At 43.2% G+C, this 17,599-nt stretch overlaps 2 protein-coding genes and 2 long non-coding RNA genes across 4 annotated transcripts in view; all 4 read right to left on the minus strand.

Moving 5' to 3' along the window:
- Nucleotides 1–4,722, minus strand: part of LOC121719387 (complement C3-like) — a 130,287-nt gene extending 125,565 nt beyond the window's left edge. Inside the window, exons 1-3 of the mRNA XM_042104931.1 lie at nt 4,713–4,722; nt 3,488–3,492; nt 1,941–1,950 (exon numbers count right to left, since the gene is read on the minus strand). The gene's annotated coding sequence lies outside the window, so the exon portion shown is untranslated. The remainder of the gene's footprint in view (nt 1–1,940; nt 1,951–3,487; nt 3,493–4,712) is intronic.
- LOC121719490 (tubulin beta-4B chain-like) overlaps nt 1–10,849 on the minus strand; it is an 11,080-nt gene extending 231 nt beyond the window's left edge. Inside the window, exons 1-4 of the mRNA XM_042105188.1 lie at nt 10,641–10,849; nt 7,129–7,237; nt 1,814–1,924; nt 1–964 (exon numbers count right to left, since the gene is read on the minus strand). The exon at nt 1–964 is cut by the window's left edge and continues 231 nt beyond it. Coding sequence (XP_041961122.1) covers nt 1–964; nt 1,814–1,924; nt 7,129–7,237; nt 10,641–10,697 — 1,241 coding nt within the window. The 5' untranslated portion in view covers nt 10,698–10,849. The remainder of the gene's footprint in view (nt 965–1,813; nt 1,925–7,128; nt 7,238–10,640) is intronic.
- On the minus strand, nt 6,036–7,011 carry LOC121719704. Its single transcript, XR_006034318.1, has 2 exons — nt 6,674–7,011; nt 6,036–6,635 (listed from the first exon to the last, which is right to left on the minus strand). It is a non-coding gene; the product is annotated as an uncharacterized LOC121719704 (long non-coding RNA).
- Nucleotides 10,850–11,853: 1,004 nt separating the features above from the next.
- On the minus strand, nt 11,854–14,064 carry LOC121719722. Its single transcript, XR_006034337.1, has 2 exons — nt 14,024–14,064; nt 11,854–13,173 (listed from the first exon to the last, which is right to left on the minus strand). It is a non-coding gene; the product is annotated as an uncharacterized LOC121719722 (long non-coding RNA).
- Nucleotides 14,065–17,599: the final 3,535 nt, after the last annotated feature.

The following is a 17,599-nucleotide window of genomic DNA, read 5'->3' on the forward strand; positions in this document are numbered from 1 at the left end:
TTGCTCTCGGCCTCTGTGAACTCCATCTCATCCATGCCCTCGCCTGTGTACCAGTGCAGGAAGGCCTTGCGGCGGAACATGGCGGTGAACTGCTCAGAGATGCGCTTGAACAGCTCCTGGATGGCGGTGCTGTTGCCGATGAAGGTGGCGGACATCTTGAGCCCCCGGGGCGGGATGTCGCAGACGGCCGTCTTGACGTTGTTGGGGATCCACTCCACGAAGTAGCTGCTGTTCTTGTTCTGGACGTTGAGCATCTGCTCGTCCACCTCCTTCATGGACATGCGGCCGCGGAAGATAGCGGCCACCGTGAGGTAGCGCCCGTGGCGCGGGTCGCAGGCGGCCATCATGTTCTTGGAGTCGAACATCTGCTGGGTCAGCTCGGGCACGGACAGGGCGCGGTACTGCTGGCTCCCCCTGCTGGTGAGCGGGGCGAAGCCCGGCATGAAGAAGTGCAGACGGGGGAAGGGCACCATGTTGACGGCGAGCTTGCGGAGGTCGGCGTTGAGCTGGCCGGGGAAGCGCAGGCAGGTGGTCACTCCGCTCATGGTGGCGGACACCAGGTGGTTCAGGTCGCCGTACGTGGGGTTGGTCAGCTTGAGCGTGCGGAAGCAGATGTCGTAGAGCGCCTCGTTGTCGATGCAGAAGGTCTCGTCGGTGTTCTCCACCAGCTGATGGACGGAGAGCGTGGCGTTGTAGGGCTCCACCACTGTGTCGGACACCTTGGGCGAGGGCACCACGCTGAAGGTGTTCATGATGCGGTCGGGGTACTCCTCGCGGATCTTGCTGATCAGCAGCGTGCCCATGCCGGATCCCGTGCCGCCACCCAGAGAATGCGTCAGCTGGAAGCCCTGGAGGCAGTCGCAGCTCTCAGCCTCCTTCCTGACCACGTCCATCACTGAGTCAACCAGCTCGGCCCCCTCTGTATAGTGGCCCTTGGCCCAGTTGTTTCCGGCACCACTCTGACCTGAATGGAAAGCAGAGCAGGAATGAGAAGCCTACTTAGCATAAAACTTTAGCATGCTAGCATCTTTAGCATGTGGAGCCATTTTCAGGGTAAACATGTCAACATGTGAACAAGAGGAGGAATGTAACATGCTGGAAACATGTCTTAGCATAGCACATTGTAAAAAAAGAATATGAATTTATATATTCTTTATTTCTGGCACCTCTCTGACCTGAATGGGAAGCAGAAGAGGGGTGAGAAACCTGGTTAACAGTTAGCATCTTAGCATGTGGAGCTATTTTCAGATTAAAACGTGAACACGTAGCCTGGGTGAACCCATACAAACCAGGCTTGTGCAAAATTCCAGAATTGAATTGAAACTGGCTCTTAAATTCCAATTAAATTCTTGAATTTCACTTGTATTTCAATTGAGGTAGCAAACAGAAAGCAGAATTGCAATTCGAATTGTGCACAACCCTGATACAAACCTGTTGGCAAATATGAATTTACTCTGCAGGTCCGTCTGGAAAGGATCCCATGGATGCCAGTTTCCAAAATTCCCAAAGGGTGTAACCAGCAATGAAATTAAACTTAGACTGGTGCATTAAACACCATCAACATGTAAACAAGAGAAGGAATGTGACATGCTGGAAATAATAACAGAACAAATAAAGAATAAAGAAAAATATTATTGTTAATATCATCATCATCATCATCATTTTACCAAGCCAGGGAACCACTGGTGAGGGGCTAAATTGCTGCAGGAAGCCAGCCCCTAGTGTAAGACGATGGACAATATTTTATTTTACTTTAGATAATTACCATCTCTGTGACTAGTAGAATTTGTTTATTGGAACAAGCAAGGCATACCAAACACAAAGTTGTCGGGCCTGAAGATCTGCCCAAAAGGTCCAGAGCGGACGGAGTCCATGGTTCCAGGTTCCAGGTCAACCAGGATGGCACGTGGAACGTATTTACCTCCTGAGAACACAAACACACACATCTGACTATTTGTGTAGGTCACTCACAAAATACACATGTGTGTGTGTGAAAGAGGGACACAGTGTGTGTGTGTGGGGGGGGGGGGGGGGGGGGGGGCATGTGTGTGTGTGAGTGTGCAGTGACAGCAACAGCAATCCTTTGTCTGTATAGGCTAAAAGGCTACCAAATATCAAACAAAGTATACACAGATTATAATGAATTTCAACTTTTTGCAAAACACCCTGTCAAGAAACAAGAACCTATACTGACCCTAAAACAAGCTGGCTAGGCCCTATTGGCTTACATTCAACATTCCCTGAGAGGTTTTTCATTTACAGTAGGCTATCAATATAAACGGAAAGGGCCACCTCAAGTTTCAAGTTTCTTTATTTGTCACATGCATATACACACATAGACTCACAGCAAGCAGTGAAATGAACTCCTGACTCCACTCCAACTGTGCTATCACATACTAAGTGTAATAAGTTAAAGAATAAAAGTTTTAGTTTAAAACATGAATAAATAAGAAGCTAAAATAAAGATAAAAGATATACCCCCCAGACTACCCCTACCCATAAATACAATAAAACCTTGTAACTAACTAAAAGTGCTCACTAAAAGTAGATCCAGAGATTAAAGTGCAAGGTGCATAGTGCAGTTCATAAGGGAGATGCATGTCATGTTTTGATTCAGGAGCCTAACAGCTTGTGGATAAAAACTCCTCCTGAGTCTTTCTGTGTTAGACATGATGCTCCTTAATCAATTGCCTGATTTCAGCAGCTGAAATAGGCTGCTGCCGGGGTGTGTGGTGTCCTTTAAAATCTAGATAGTCCTACTCCAACATCTCTACTGATGGAGTTCGTTCAGGGAGGTGTCCTTTAAAATCCTGATAGTCCTACTACAACATCTCTTCTGATGGAGTTCGTTCAGGGAGGTGTTCTTTAAAATCAGCAGCTGAAATAGGCTGCTGCAGGGGTGGGAGATGTCCTTTAAAATCTAGATAGTCCTACTCCAACATCTCTTCTGATGGAGTTCGTTCAGGGATGGAAGCAGCACGGATCACCCTTTGGAGGGCCTTTCTGTGCTTCTCACAGCTGTTGCCATGCCATACTCTCTGTCAGGATACTCTCCACAGTGGCAGAGTAAAAAGATCTTAAAATGGCTGGGGAGGCTCCAAACTTCCTCAGCTGCCTTAGATGGTACAGGCACTGATTTGCCTTCTTGGCCTTAGTCTGGGTGTGAGCAGACCAAGTAAGGTCCTCAGAGATGGTGACACGCAGATATTTAAAACAGCTCACACGTTCTACTGGGGCCCTGTATATGTAGGGGGGCATAGGAGTGCTGACCCCTCCTGAAATCCACCACAAGCTCCTTTGTTTTGTTGATATTAAGTTGGAGGCAGTTAGTCTGGCACCATGATGCCTCCTCCCTATAGGCAGTCTTGTTATAGTTTCAGATGGACCCCAGCACTACTGCACCATCCGCAAATTTCATGACGGAGTTGGAGCTGTGCATGGCTGCACAGTCATACATGTACAGGGAGTACAGCAGTGGGCTAAGCACACACCCTTGTGGAGCACCGGTGATTTGGGAGATGGAGCTGGAGACGTGTTCCCCGATTCTCACAGCCTGGGATCTGCCTGTGAGGAAGTCCAAGACCCATACACATAGACCACTGCTCAGGCCCAAGTCACCCAACTTGTAAAATAGTCTAGAGGGGGATATTGTATTAAAAGCTGAGCTGTAGTCTATGAACAGCAGTCTCATGTAGTTACCATTCCTCTTGTCAACATGGCTGAGAGCGGTGTGCAAGACATGGGAGATGGCGTTCCCTGTAGACCTATTAGAAGATCCGTGGTGCTGGGGATGGAGACAGAGATGATGTCCTTGACAAGTGAGTCATAGTGAGTCACAACTAAGATACATAGGCTGCATTGTGTGGTTAAAAAAAATTATGGATGGAATCCACTATCTTGAAATCTCCTGGCTTCTTCTTATTATAACCTTTTCTTTTTACCTTTTCAAGAATGAATGCGACTCTAACCGCTTAACGTACAGACATGTTGAAATAACCGTTGTGTAGGTCTGGAGTTGGACAAGAGAGTCATCATATATTATATTCAGATTTTTTAAAAAGTTTATACTTTTTGAGAAATAGGGGATTAAAAATGTAAAAAAACATATTTTTCTCTGTATGACATCATGGGGGCTCATTTAGAAGGGTCTTAAAATAATCAGGTGCGGGTCCACCTGCATACAATCAGGCGCTCCCTAAACTTACTACACATCCTGTAATTAATCGCTTTTGAACCACACTGCTCAATTCTCTCCAAGACAGTTTAAGTTCTTGGTGTCTGCTTCATCCAACAAACTACGACGAAACGGACATTTTCCTACCACACCCAATGTAAGTTACAATTAATTTGTATTTTCTATATGAATGGAGTATCTATGTGAAGTCTGTTTTTAACGACTCGGCTAGACAAGCAAGCAAGCTGGCATTAGCTGCCATCAATTAGCAACACACTCGTAGCTGCTATGTCTAGAGAGAATGTTGCGTTCTAGTTAGTTTGATAATATTGGTATTACGTCTAGTAAGTTCATAACTTGATTAAGTGATAACCGAGGATTCAGTAGGTAAGTTATATTACGTTAGCTAGACCTCGGGAATGTTTCTAGGTTCGCGGTTGTGTGCAGTGGCAGCGTGCTAAGCCTTCACACTCAAACTGTCAGCCGCCTTTTCTAGCGATAGCTGGCCTGACGAGGGAAATGGCCTTCTATGGCAAACAGTCACTGGCTGAAACTTAGCCTTCGTGTTGAACTACGTTTATATGAGTGGTATGTTGTGGCGTAAAATGACTTGATTGTAGGCTTAGCTGTTAATTTGTTGTTCAGTTGAACATATTTATCCAACAACTGCAGTGTTTCCCATACGTTGACTAATCTGTGGCGGGGCACCATGAAATCAAAACCGGCCGCCACACATTAATATTCTATGTTATACTGTTCAAATTAAAGATGAATTAAAGAAAAGATAAAATCCTTTCATTGACCTGTGCTTTTTAAGCACGCAGCCTTTCCTTGCCCCGCCCCGCTCTCTCTCGTAAGGAGCCCGCTGCCCCTCCTCTGCATGTGCATTCAACAAAACATTAACGATTATTGTTGCCACATAAAAGCATTGCATAGAAGATGGCGGGCTAAATTGCTATTAAATCCACTTAGCATCGTGACAATGCTGCGCAAATTTGTTCAAAACTGCTGCATTAAAGTTAACTCTGCTAAGGTCTCATCACAACATAGTACATTGAGGAGACTAAACTAAGATAAGTTATGCAATGAAGAAGTTAAGTTATGCAATCAAGCAGTATCTCAAAGCTAACGTTAGAATACTGTTTGGATGTCGAGTGTAGCATGCTTCTTGTCAATTTCGTTACTCATGCAGGGCTCATTTTATTGACTCTGACACATGTTTGCAAAATCCCGATGTAAATGGAAAAGTGTTTTCCAAGACTGGTTGTCCCAAGAAGAAGTACGTACCTTTATTTTAACTAACTATGTAGAAAACATTATGAATTGCATCCACACATCAGCAGCCTTTCAACTGCTTTTAACTGTTACAAGGGTTCCCTCACGAACGCCTTAAAGTGACAGGCACTCAATTACCCCTGGTGCAGTCTGGTGCACACTGATGAGCACAAACTCGATGAGGGTGCTCGGTGGTAGTATGAGAGTTTTTGCTAAGGGGCATGAGAGTTTTTGCTAAGTCCCCTCAATCTGTCAGACTTGCCAACTGCAGCTTTAATCTACTCAACTATTTAACTGTTCAGCCATTCCAACTGTCAGTTATCATCAACTATGCCTCCAGTCAACTATATTAAACCACCACCTACCTAGCAACCAACATAGCAACCATTGAAATAAAGCATCTATGTCAGTTTCCATAGCAACCAACATATTATACTAGCAAACCATTATAGTAACTAATTTATTTCTGATAGTAGCCACCATGGATACCCTAGCAACAGCCTAGCAACCACTTTCACAGTTAAAACCTAGCAACCGACATAGCATCCAACATGATTAACCTAGCAACCTGCATAGCATTCACCTCAAGTACCCTAGCAGCAGCCTAGCAACCATGTGAAATACCCTAGCAACAGCCTAGCAACCACTTCCACAGTTAAAATCTAGCAACCAATACGATTAACCTAGCAACCAGCATAACAGCCACCACAACTAACCTAGCAACAGCCTATCAACCACCTCAAGTACCCTATCAACAACCTATCAACCATGACAACCTAGCAACCAACATAACAACCAATATGATTAACCTAGCAACCAGCATAGCAACCACCATAACTACCCTAGCAACAGCTTAGCAACCACCACAACTAATCTAGCAACAGCCTAGCAACCACCTCAAGTACCCTAACAACAACCAATCAACCACTTCCACAATGACAACCTAGCAACTAACATAGCAACCAACATGATTACCCTAGCAAACAGCCTAGCAACCACTTGAATTACTATAGCAACCACCACAACTACCCTAGTAACACCCTAGCAACCATCTTAATTACCCTGGCAACAACATAGCAACCATCTGTATAATGTCAACCTAGTAACCACCATAGCAACCAACATGATTACCCTAGCAACTACCATAGCAACTGCTTTATTTTGAATAGCAACCACCATATGTACCCTAGCAACACTAACCATATGATTTACCTTATCAACAACCTAGCAACCACCATTACAGTCTCAACCTAGCAACCACCATATCAACCAACATGATTACCCTGGCAACCAGCAGAGCAACCACTTCATTTGGCATAGCAACCATCATATATACCCTAGCAACAACATTGCTACCATCTTTGCATTGTCTGTTTTTACTCTGTATATGATATTTTACATCATATGTTTTGCATTTTCATGCACTGGTAAGTCCCTGGAATTACATTTTCTAGTTTAAATACATAATCTGGAATACATGTATTCAGTTATTTACCAACACTGTGTGTGTGTGCATATGGGCGTGGGTTCACCTGGTGCCTCTCTTGGTAGGTGAGTGTGTGTGTGTGTGTGTGTGTGTGTGTGTGTGTGTGTGTGTGTGTGTGTGTGGAAAGTGGAGGGGACGTGTATGGATGCACTGTATGGTGGAGGAGTTGATTGCCTGTTACCATGGTGCTCACCTGAGGCTTCGTTGTAGTAGACATTGATCCTGTCCAGCTGCAGGTCACTGTCGCCATGATATGTTCCTGTGGGGTCAATACCATGCTCATCGCTAATCACCTCCCAGAACTGAAGAAACAGAGGAGCGAGAGAAATAGAATGAGACAGAGAGAGAAGGGGGGGGGGGGGGGGTTGAGCAAAGCTTTCCTTGTAGGCCTAACGATTCGTTTTTTGAGTCAAAAAATCCAATGTTTTGCAGCATTATACAAAATACACAAATTCATGGTTTAACGGAACCACATGTTAAGTTATGTGTTTGCGACACAGAATTACTTCTGTATTACTGCAAACTGGTTCAAATTGCGTATGGTTTCCCACCTAAAAATAGGCCTCTTTCCAGACCTTGGGCCTCATGTACAAAGAATTATGTGGAATTCCTACCAAAACACTGTGTACATGACAACCTGGGGGGTCCAGAAAGCAGGTTTACTGGCTTAGCTGGGTATGTAAACCCAGAGTAAACGGTTAACCTGGGATTTCAGTTCCAGAAAGCTCAAAAATGTCAGTCTATGTAAGTAACTGGTAACATAAGCTCTGAACTTAACCTGGTAGGGGGTAGGTTTTGTTCAGATTATATTAAATTATGTTCGGTTATTTCAGTGCATGTTCAACCAGGCCTCTATTTTTACACTTGTCACACAATGACGTTTCATTTTGACGGAGGTCCTATTGACGAAGAAGCACAGAATCATATTTATCCGTGCAATTCACCGTAAGAGGGCGATAAGACCACAACATAGCATATCATTTATTTTCCAAACGAATTTTTCAAGAGCGCTAAAGTTTTTCCGCTGAATCCTAAATTTGGCTTGAAAAGCATTCTCCATCCCTACATTACGCATGTGGATTAGAATAGAATAAAATAAATCTTAGCTAGCCTAACCTACACCGTAGTGGACAGTCTTTGGCTCACCAGAAATAAACTGATGGACAAACATCTCAGACACACTGAAGATGTAATTAAAACAAGTATAGTACAAAAAAGGGAAAACATATAGGAAATTAACAAATACGTTTAAATATAGACGACATAACAGCTCAGCCAGGTATGCGTGTCACTGAGGTTATGAATGCTGATGGCATTTGGGATAAAATAGTTTTTCAATAGGCTACACGTTTTGCCTCTCTCCAAATTATGCCTACACGACGATCGCTCTCCGACTGGATGCTTTTGTAGTGTTGGAGACGCAGAGCATATCGGCAAGCTGTCGGTCGGTGCGTAAAGTTTGCCTTGCGCTAAAGCAGTTCCTGCGCAATTTCATTCGTTTTCATGAACACAAACCCACGAGGATCATTAAAGTGTAGTTTCACCAACTGGCAGGTCAGCATCACTTATTTCATACATTTTCCAAATGTGCACCGACATTAGGCTCTTAGCTGGCGAGCTTTCAATTAACGGGCTTTGGCTTTTTCAGATTGTCCTTAAGGTCGAATGGATAGGTCATAGGCCACTTATATTTGGATGCTCTCTTAATTGTGTTGGTTTATTTTAATAATTGCCAGATGATATGTGATGCTTCACATCTTATCACAAACGTGGAGGCGAAATGGCAGGGCCCAGTAGTCCTACACGGTGCCAGCATGTACCGCGGGAATCTAATTATGAGCGACACATTTCAACAGGGTGCGTTAGGGCAGGCCTACATCTTACTAGAATATTATCAGATCCACTACAGACTAATTAATGTGTAGGCTGTGACTTAAATGTTATATGTGCAATTACAGGAGAACTTGATGGGTATGCTACTGGGGGATAGAGGCTATATCACCCTTATGGTGATGGAGCGCAAAGGTTTAACTTGGCCCACAGCTGCAGAACAAGCGTTAAAATAGAAAATTACATTTGGGATTCCCAAGGAGTCTATGGCCCACTCAATCTGTGACAAGGTAGGCTAGGTTAAGAAAGCATAATAATTTAAAGCAGTCAATACTGAATGTCCACTGAATTATTTAATTTGCTTTTGACATGAATAGGCTATCCTAAAGTTACGCATTTACACGGTCAGTTAGGCTATTCTCTGGCAGCTAAGGTCTCGTTCCTTGGCAGACGCTCAAGTATTGCTCTTTCTTGTTATTACAGTTCTCTCCTCCTCGTAAGCCTCGAGGAGAACTTGCTACTCCGCCTCTGAAAAATACGGTGCTCTTCATTTCGCCGGTTTCACTCATGGGTTCGACTCTCAATAGATGATGCCTTTATAAATTCGCCGTGAACGCGCACAACTCTAGATTAGCTAACACAGGGTTAACACACATTGGTCGGTCTGCAAATAGGTAACAGGGTTCGCATAACGGGGCTTGGTGGCATTTGGACCATTACAAAATAACTGCATTAATTAAAAAGTCATTAAATGAATCGTGTCCAAGTAAGAGACCACGCATTGCGCACCCAAAATAGAATAAACCCAGTTGATCCAGGCCACCTTGCCACAATAATGTGAATGCTTACTCGGGGAAAGTCAAAGTAGCCTATTCAGTCAATTACACTAAGGGAAATAGCTTCAATTCGTGCTTATTAGTCAGGCTATAGCTATTCACTTGGATGATCCAGTCCCATATGCATTTTTTTACTGAAAACTATCGGATGTGAAGGGAAACGCCCTGCAAATGTTCAAGGCATGGGCAAGCCGACCCCATTCATCATTCAAAATCTGAAATGTTTGATAAGCCAGTCATCAACCATCGTGGAACTAAATATAGGCGCGGTCTCTAAATAGGTTTTACATTCCCTTTTAATTATTGATATCCTCTGATAAGACTACAGTTGTCATTATAGCATGTTGCATGCCCATTTATCTAGAAACATAGGCCTACTTCGAAGTGTTATCATTTTTTATAGCCCACATTTCACAATATGTTGTGCACAAAGGCCTAGACTCGTGATCAACTAATGTTGTTGCGCTGCATTGCCTCTAAGTGTCGCCAACTGACGATACACATTGGAAATGTAAGTACGCCACACATATAGTTGGCGTGAAGAACGCACATTCTCATGATACATCCGCGGTTCAAGGCTGTGCCACACCCCTCCCCTCACATCGGGTCCGCCAATACAATAACCTCCGTTGACAGGAGAGATGCCGGCTGGTGACTGACAAAAAAATGCTCTCTGATTTACAGTTGCCGTCATCAACAGACAGAAGATTGTGTTAAATGGTGATGGTTGCCACAGTCAGTATTCTACTGTGGTTTACGCTTGCCAGAAGGCTTTCAAAGTGGATGTCTTCTACTGCGAAATGCGTGATGGCAACCGACAACAGCCACGCACCGACTGACTGGAGCTGGTTTCAGCCGGTAAAAGGAGGCTTTGTAGTGCCAGTAGCATTTAAATATCCACAGGAGCATGTCAACGTCTCCTGCAAATTCCGTTTAAGCGCATTTCTGCATTGTCATTGAGGGATTACCCAAATGACGTCTATTTTTAAAGCGAGGATTAGACTGGACTGTCGGGGAAAGAGAGTTTTAAACAACTTACCTTAGCCCCGATCTGATTGCCGCATTGGCCGGCTTGTAGGTGCACTATCTCACGCATGTTGGCGTTATGTGGTAGGCTAGGCCTAAAAGAGCTTCAGCACGGAGAAAATAATGGAGTAGCTAAGCGGCGTCCGTCTCAACTGCTGTACGTGGTGCTCGGTCTGTTCTTATTCCCTCTCGCTCTACTCGGCTTGACTCGACAGTCTGTCCTGACGCGGCATGCCCTGCCCAGTGCTGCAATATGACGTCATCTCCATGGCAATGGCAGAGGGGGAAATCAGATGAGGAGAGGGAAGCAGGGGCAGGGGCGTTGCTGTGTGTCCAATATTTGGGGGACAGATACTGCAACCCCCCCCCCAAAAAAAAAAAAAAAAGACAAGGAAAAAAAAAAAGGTTTTAGTTATGCTTCTGATCAAGGGCGTCACCGAGTTGAAACACATTCGGGGCTTAGCCTAAAACTCATCGGGGATGGGTGTCACCCCCTGGACAATTTTGTGTATTGTTGTTGTGGCAATCAGACTTTTAGAGGCTCTAGATAAATCATAATGTTTCTTTCACTGACATAGAGAAAGACACCTCAAATAGAGTTAAGAGGTTGTTTTTATCAAGGGCGTAGGTTTGGTCTCAGCTGTGGGGACACATCCCCAACTCCTGTTGTCATGATACCAAAAGTATTGTTTCAATACCACCACCTTGACACCATCAGTAATATTGAATATTGTGTATCATTCACATCAGTGGCGATCATAGAATTTGATTGACCCTCCACACACACACACACACAGAAAGTGATGGTTCATAGCTTTCTATTTCATATTTTGGAATTCATATAAACTTCATATATTTTGTTAATTATTTATAGTATATTATGATCTGCATAATTACTAATAGCTAAACATATTTAGTAATGAATCATATTGATATTTAAATTATTAGGCTACACTTGTCTTTAATATCATCACATTTGTGGTGTGTAAGTCTAATTGGGTGCCGGTCACTTTAAGAAGAATGTGAATGCAATTAGCTTTTAGTCTCACGGTTTTAGGCCAGTGGAAAACAATATTGCATAATGCGTATGTGGCAGAGCTGAGGGGTTATTGATTCTAGACGACTACGTCATCTAGGGGATTGCACCCCAAGAAGTTTAGTTTTAAAGGGTGGTTACTCTCAACCAATGACACAGGTTCTCATACATCAAGAGACTGAAGACGTGATTTACAAAAAAACATTTTTTATTAAGAGATTGACAAGGTACCAACAGAGTGATCACTCCTTAAAACGTAAGCGGATATGAGCAGCAGTCAAAGCATAGCAGTTATAATATGTGTGGACCATGGGGGCGCAGGGCCCGGAGAGGCTACTCAGCTGGGTAGTGTGGGGAGAAACAGGGCTGTAGCTCACCACGGCAGGGCCCGGAGAGACTACTCAGCTGGGTAGTGTGGGGAGAAACAGGGCTGTAGCTCACCACGGCAGGGCCCGGAGAGACTACTCAGCTGGGTAGTGTGGGGAGAAACAGGGCTGTAGCTCACCACGGCAGGGCCCGGAGAGACTACTCAGCTGGGTAGTGTGGGGAGAAACAGGGCTGTAGCTTACCACGGCAGGGCCCGGAGAGACTACTCAGCTGGGTAGTGTGGGGAGAAACAGGGCTGTAGCTTACCACGGCAGGGCCCGGAGAGACTACTCAGCTGGGTAGTGTGGGGAGAAACAGGGCTGTAGCTTACCACGGCAGGGCCCGGAGAGACTACTCAGCTGGGTAGTGTGGGGAGAAACAGGGCTGTAGCTCACCACGGCAGGGCCCGGAGAGACTACTCAGCTGGGTAGTGTGGGGAGAAACAGGGCTGTAGCTTACCACGGCAGGGCCCGGAGAGACTACTCAGCTGGGTAGTGTGGGGAGAAACAGAGCTGTAGCTCACCACGGCAGGGCCCGGAGAGACTACTCAGCTGGGTAGTGTGGGGAGAAACAGGGCTGTAGCTTACCACGGCAGGGCCCGGAGAGACTACTCAGCTGGGTAGTGTGGGGAGAAACAGGGCTGTAGCTCACCACAGCAGGGGTAGACTGAAGAGGGGGGCGGGTCCAAAACCACACCACACGTGAACACAGCAAGATCAAAATACAAAAGAAAAGAAAGCAAAACCCTGGATGTGCACACAAGATAGAGGACCAGTGAGGGAAGGGCTCCACCACCGACCCACTGCTCGAGGTCAAACAGCTCCTGTCTTCCACACATACCAAGGGAGAGAGAAAGAGAAGGGCAACAATGGTTAGTGAGGTCAGGGAGGTCACAAAATGGCTAGCTGGACATAGCATACAATAATGTGTAGGACACTTAGCTTTTATGCACGCAGAGCCCTGGGCCTTCCACTTAGTACTAGGCGGGAGGTCCCTGCATACTGCCCCAATGGTCCACTGCAAGATACACACAACCACAAGATTCCAAAGCCCACACACACACACATGCACATGCACCCCAATCCTAGCTCCAGCAAGGCCAAACCAAACTGCCTGCAAGCCACCCAAACACAGAAGCTAGCTCCTCCAGCGACAATGGGAAAACGGAAGACGCACTGTCAGCTGATACCTAGCCGTATAAATATACTCAATGTAGGGGCCGCTCCCTTCATTAACGTACCCACCTCCAATCTGGCAACTGCCAGAGGGAAACAGGGAAAGCACAAGCTACCCTGCTACACAAGGATATGTGGATTCAATTAACCATGACAGCTATGTCATTAGAAAAAATAAATGTTCAAAAAACTAACAAGTCAAAGAAAATCTTTCTGGGATGAAATCATAGAAGAGATAAGTGCCTCGCAATGTTCATTTCTAGGAGTATGGAAATGCACCATAGTTTATTTTTTTGCATTGTGCAGGCTACATTCACAAATACATTAGCCTAAACAGAATACAGGAGCAGGAAAATGTCTCGGATCAATTGTTTATTGCACCTGCAAAATTGGTACCCTAATTAACAGTCAGTGACATGGTAACTTATATACTGTGCATGCGATTCCGTGCGGCGCACCCCTATTCAATATGACTCCTAACCTTGGTTGAAAGATTACAGAAGCTAGGTTTAGCTTTCACAATATCCTGGGTAATATCCTAATAGTTAATGCTATTTTTCACAGTAGAATCTGCATTTGAAAGCCTGGTCACCAGTTGTAGCCTAGTTGCCAGTTTGTGTGGCTAGTTATTTTGCGTACTTAGACCATGCATAATAAAAATGCTTTGTATGTCCCCTTTCTTCTTCTTGGGTGGCATAGCTGATCTACAAAGCACAAAAAGGGGCAAACATGTACATGCTGAAGGGTAAAAGGAATATTACAATGTTTTACTCTGGCCTTTCATGGGGTATGTATTGGCAGACAGCCCTGGTAACTTACCGTTGTCCTCGACACACCCGCTCTCTCTTGTCTGCAAGCCTGTGCTTTCTTCTTCTTCTTCTTCTTCTTTTTTATATGGCGGTTGGCAACCAGCTTTTTAGTGCATTACCGCCACCATCTGGACTGGAGTGTGGATCAAATGGTCATCCTACACTTTCCTAAATTCTTTTAAATAACCCAGTTACCTTCAAAAAAGAAAACAAAAAGGAAAAACAAATTTCACCTGATTCTCTTTGCAGTATATCATTCAAATTTAATGTCATCTGGATTTCACCAAGTTGTGAGATAAATCTTTGTCTGGCTTGATGGTACTCACGACAAAACATAATTACATGCTCTATGGTCTCTTGACTATTACAATATTCACACATTCCATCAACATGCTTTTTCATGGTAACTAATGTTCTGTTTAATCCTGTATGTCCTAGCCTCATTCTGGACACCACATCTTCTTCTTCTTGCTTGCTTCTGCATGTATTCCTGCTCCTCCCCACCTTTCCTTGAATACTATGCAGGTGTCTTCCAGACTGTTCGTTATCCCATACAAATTGCCATTTTCCATTTATTTTAGCTTTGATTATACTTTTGACTTCAGCTTTGCTGTATTTAATATTCAACTCTATATCAGACTTCCCTGCTGCTTTTTTTGCACATTTATCTGCTAATTCATTACCTCCTACACCTATATGAGCTGGTACCCATATAAATGTAGTACTAATACCAGACTTAAGCAGATTGTTGGCTAATTGCATTACTTCATATACAGTACTATGTCCTGTCTAGACTCAGAGTGACAACGTTTAAGGCTTATTAAAGCTGAGCTAGAGTCTGACGCAATCACAGCTTGCTTAGGTCTATTGCTCTCTACCCACAATAAGGCCATCCATATTCCTATAATTTCTGCTGTGTATACAGCTAAATCATCATTGATTCTCTTTCCAGATTCAATGTTTAATTGAGGGATAACATAAGCAACTCCCATTTTCTTATCAGTCTGCTTAGATGCATCAGTATATAAAATGACTGCTTCTTTATATTTGCTCGCAATGTAACTCTGGACCCTGTAATGATCCACTTCAACATCCTTCTTTTCCTCTAATAAGCCCAAGTCTACTGGAACCTCTGCCATCAGCCAAGGAGGAACAACAGGATATGCCACTGTATGGCTTATTTCAAGAGCACTGATTCCCATATTTATTACCTTTTGTTTTATTGTCCAACCAAAACTTTTAATAAGGTAACTCTCTCTCTCTTGACACTGCCATAAGACTGATTGACTCATGTGTTTTTCACTATGACCCCTTAGATTTGTCCAATACACAAGAGACAGCTGGTCTCTTCTAAGATAGAGAGGCATCTCTCCCATCTCTACCTGGACTGCTGCCACTGGCGTGGTCTTAATTGCCCCACAGCATAGCTTCAAACCTTGGTTCTGAATTACATCTAGTTTCTTAAGTGATGTTTTAGCAGCAGACCCATACACTACACACCCATAGTCAAATACAGATCTCATCAGCCCTGTATAAATGGCTTTTAAAGCAGGTCTACTTGCTCCCCATTCAACTCCACGCAGACACCTCATCACATTCAACACTTTCTTGCATTTCTCAATATTTTTTTGTATATGCATTGTCCAAGTTAATCGTTTGTCAAACCACATTCCTAAATATTTGAAGAATTCCACTCTTTCTAAATCTGCCCCAGATAATTTGATTTTAACATCTACATTTATTTTCTTCCTAGAGAAGAATAAAGTCTTTGTTTTATCTATTGAGATCCTAAACCCCCATTGAAGGGCCCATTCTTGGACTCTGTTCACTGCCTGTTGCATCTTACCCACCACAAAATCTATATTTCTTCCTTTTTTCCACATTGCTCCATCATCTGCAAACAATGCCACCCCAACTGAATGTTGTATGTCTTTAAAAATATCATCAATCATCATTGAAAATAATAGTGGACTAACAATACTTCCTTGTGGGACACCATTTTCCACACTGTATTGCTCACTTAATTCTCCATTTATTTTAATTTGAATTGTTCTATTAGACAAAAACCCTTTAATCCATTGGAACATCCGTCCCTTTATTCCCAATATTTTAACCTTTATCAGTATACCTTCTTTCCACAACATATCATATGCCTTCTCAATGTCAAAAAACACTGCCACTACATTTTCTTTGTTCACTTGAGCCTTCCTTATTGTATCTTCAAGGCATACAATGGGATCCATGGTGCCTCTACCTTTCCTGAATCCACTTTGATAATGACTCATTAATCCTTTCGTTTCAACCCAATATGTAAGCCTGTCATTAATCATCCTTTCCATAGTTTTTCCCATCTGGGATATTAATGCAATAGGTCTATAGTTAATTGCTATTTTAGGATCTTTCCCAGGTTTCCTAATAGGAATAATTATAGACTCCTTCCATGTTCTAGGAATACAGCCATCTATCCATACTTTATTATATAGACTTAACAAAACTTCCTTCCCCTTATCACTTAAGTTCTCCAACATGGAATAGCAGATTTTATCCATCCCTGGAGATGACTTACCTAATTTACTTAATGCCTTATTGAGTTCAGATTTCGTAAATAACACATCCAATACCCCTTCTTCGCTATCCTCAATGTCAAACACATTGCGATATTTTTCAATTGTAACTTCTCTACCTCTTTTTTCTTCTTGATTTAAATTCCCTGAGCTGTGCACCTTGGCTAATGTTTTAGCCATAACCTCTGCTTTTTCCTTATTATTGGTGATCGTTCTTTGCCCCTCAACCAACACTGGGTATCCATATTCCCTTCCATTCCCTTTCATTTTTTTAATCATATTCCAAACTCTCTCCACTGGAGTAGTTCGACCAATAGAGTCACAGAACTTTTTCCAATGATCTTTTTTAGCTTGTCTTATTGTTTTCCTAACTATTGCCTGAGATCTTTTATATTGAACTAAATTCTGAAAATTATGTGTTCTTTTTAACTCTTTAAACGCTCTATTTCTACCTTTAATTGCTTCCTTACATTCTGTAGACCACCATGGCACTATTTTAGTTAACGTCTTAGGCTTAGTTTTTGGGATTGATACTCCTGCTGCAACAATTATTCCACTGCCAATTTCATTACACAATTTCTCAATATCCTGATTTTTATCAATAGATGGTAACAATTCATCACTTACTTCTCTATACTTACCCCAATCTGCTTTTCCTAAAATCCATCTCTCTTCTCTTATGTCATGTTCATTTCTTAATTCCACTCCTATCTGAATTCTAATAGGATAATGATCACTTCCTACTGTGCTTTCCCTCACTACCTCCCAGTCACATCTATCTGCAATGGTTTTTGTGACAATAGTTAGATCTATTGCTGACTCTGTACCCCTTGCCACATCTATTCTAGTCCCAGATCCATCATTCAAACATACTAACTCTTTCTCTTCCATAAATTCTTCGACTACATTTCCATTCCCATCATCCCTCTCTCCCCATAATGTACTATGTGCATTAAAATCCCCACACCAGATAATTCTCCCTGTCAAATCCTTCCAAATATCCTCCAGTTGCCTTATCTCCA

Source organism: Alosa sapidissima, chromosome 9, assembly GCF_018492685.1.
Source record: "Alosa sapidissima isolate fAloSap1 chromosome 9, fAloSap1.pri, whole genome shotgun sequence".
Classification (NCBI taxonomy): Eukaryota; Metazoa; Chordata; class Actinopteri; order Clupeiformes; family Clupeidae; genus Alosa; species Alosa sapidissima.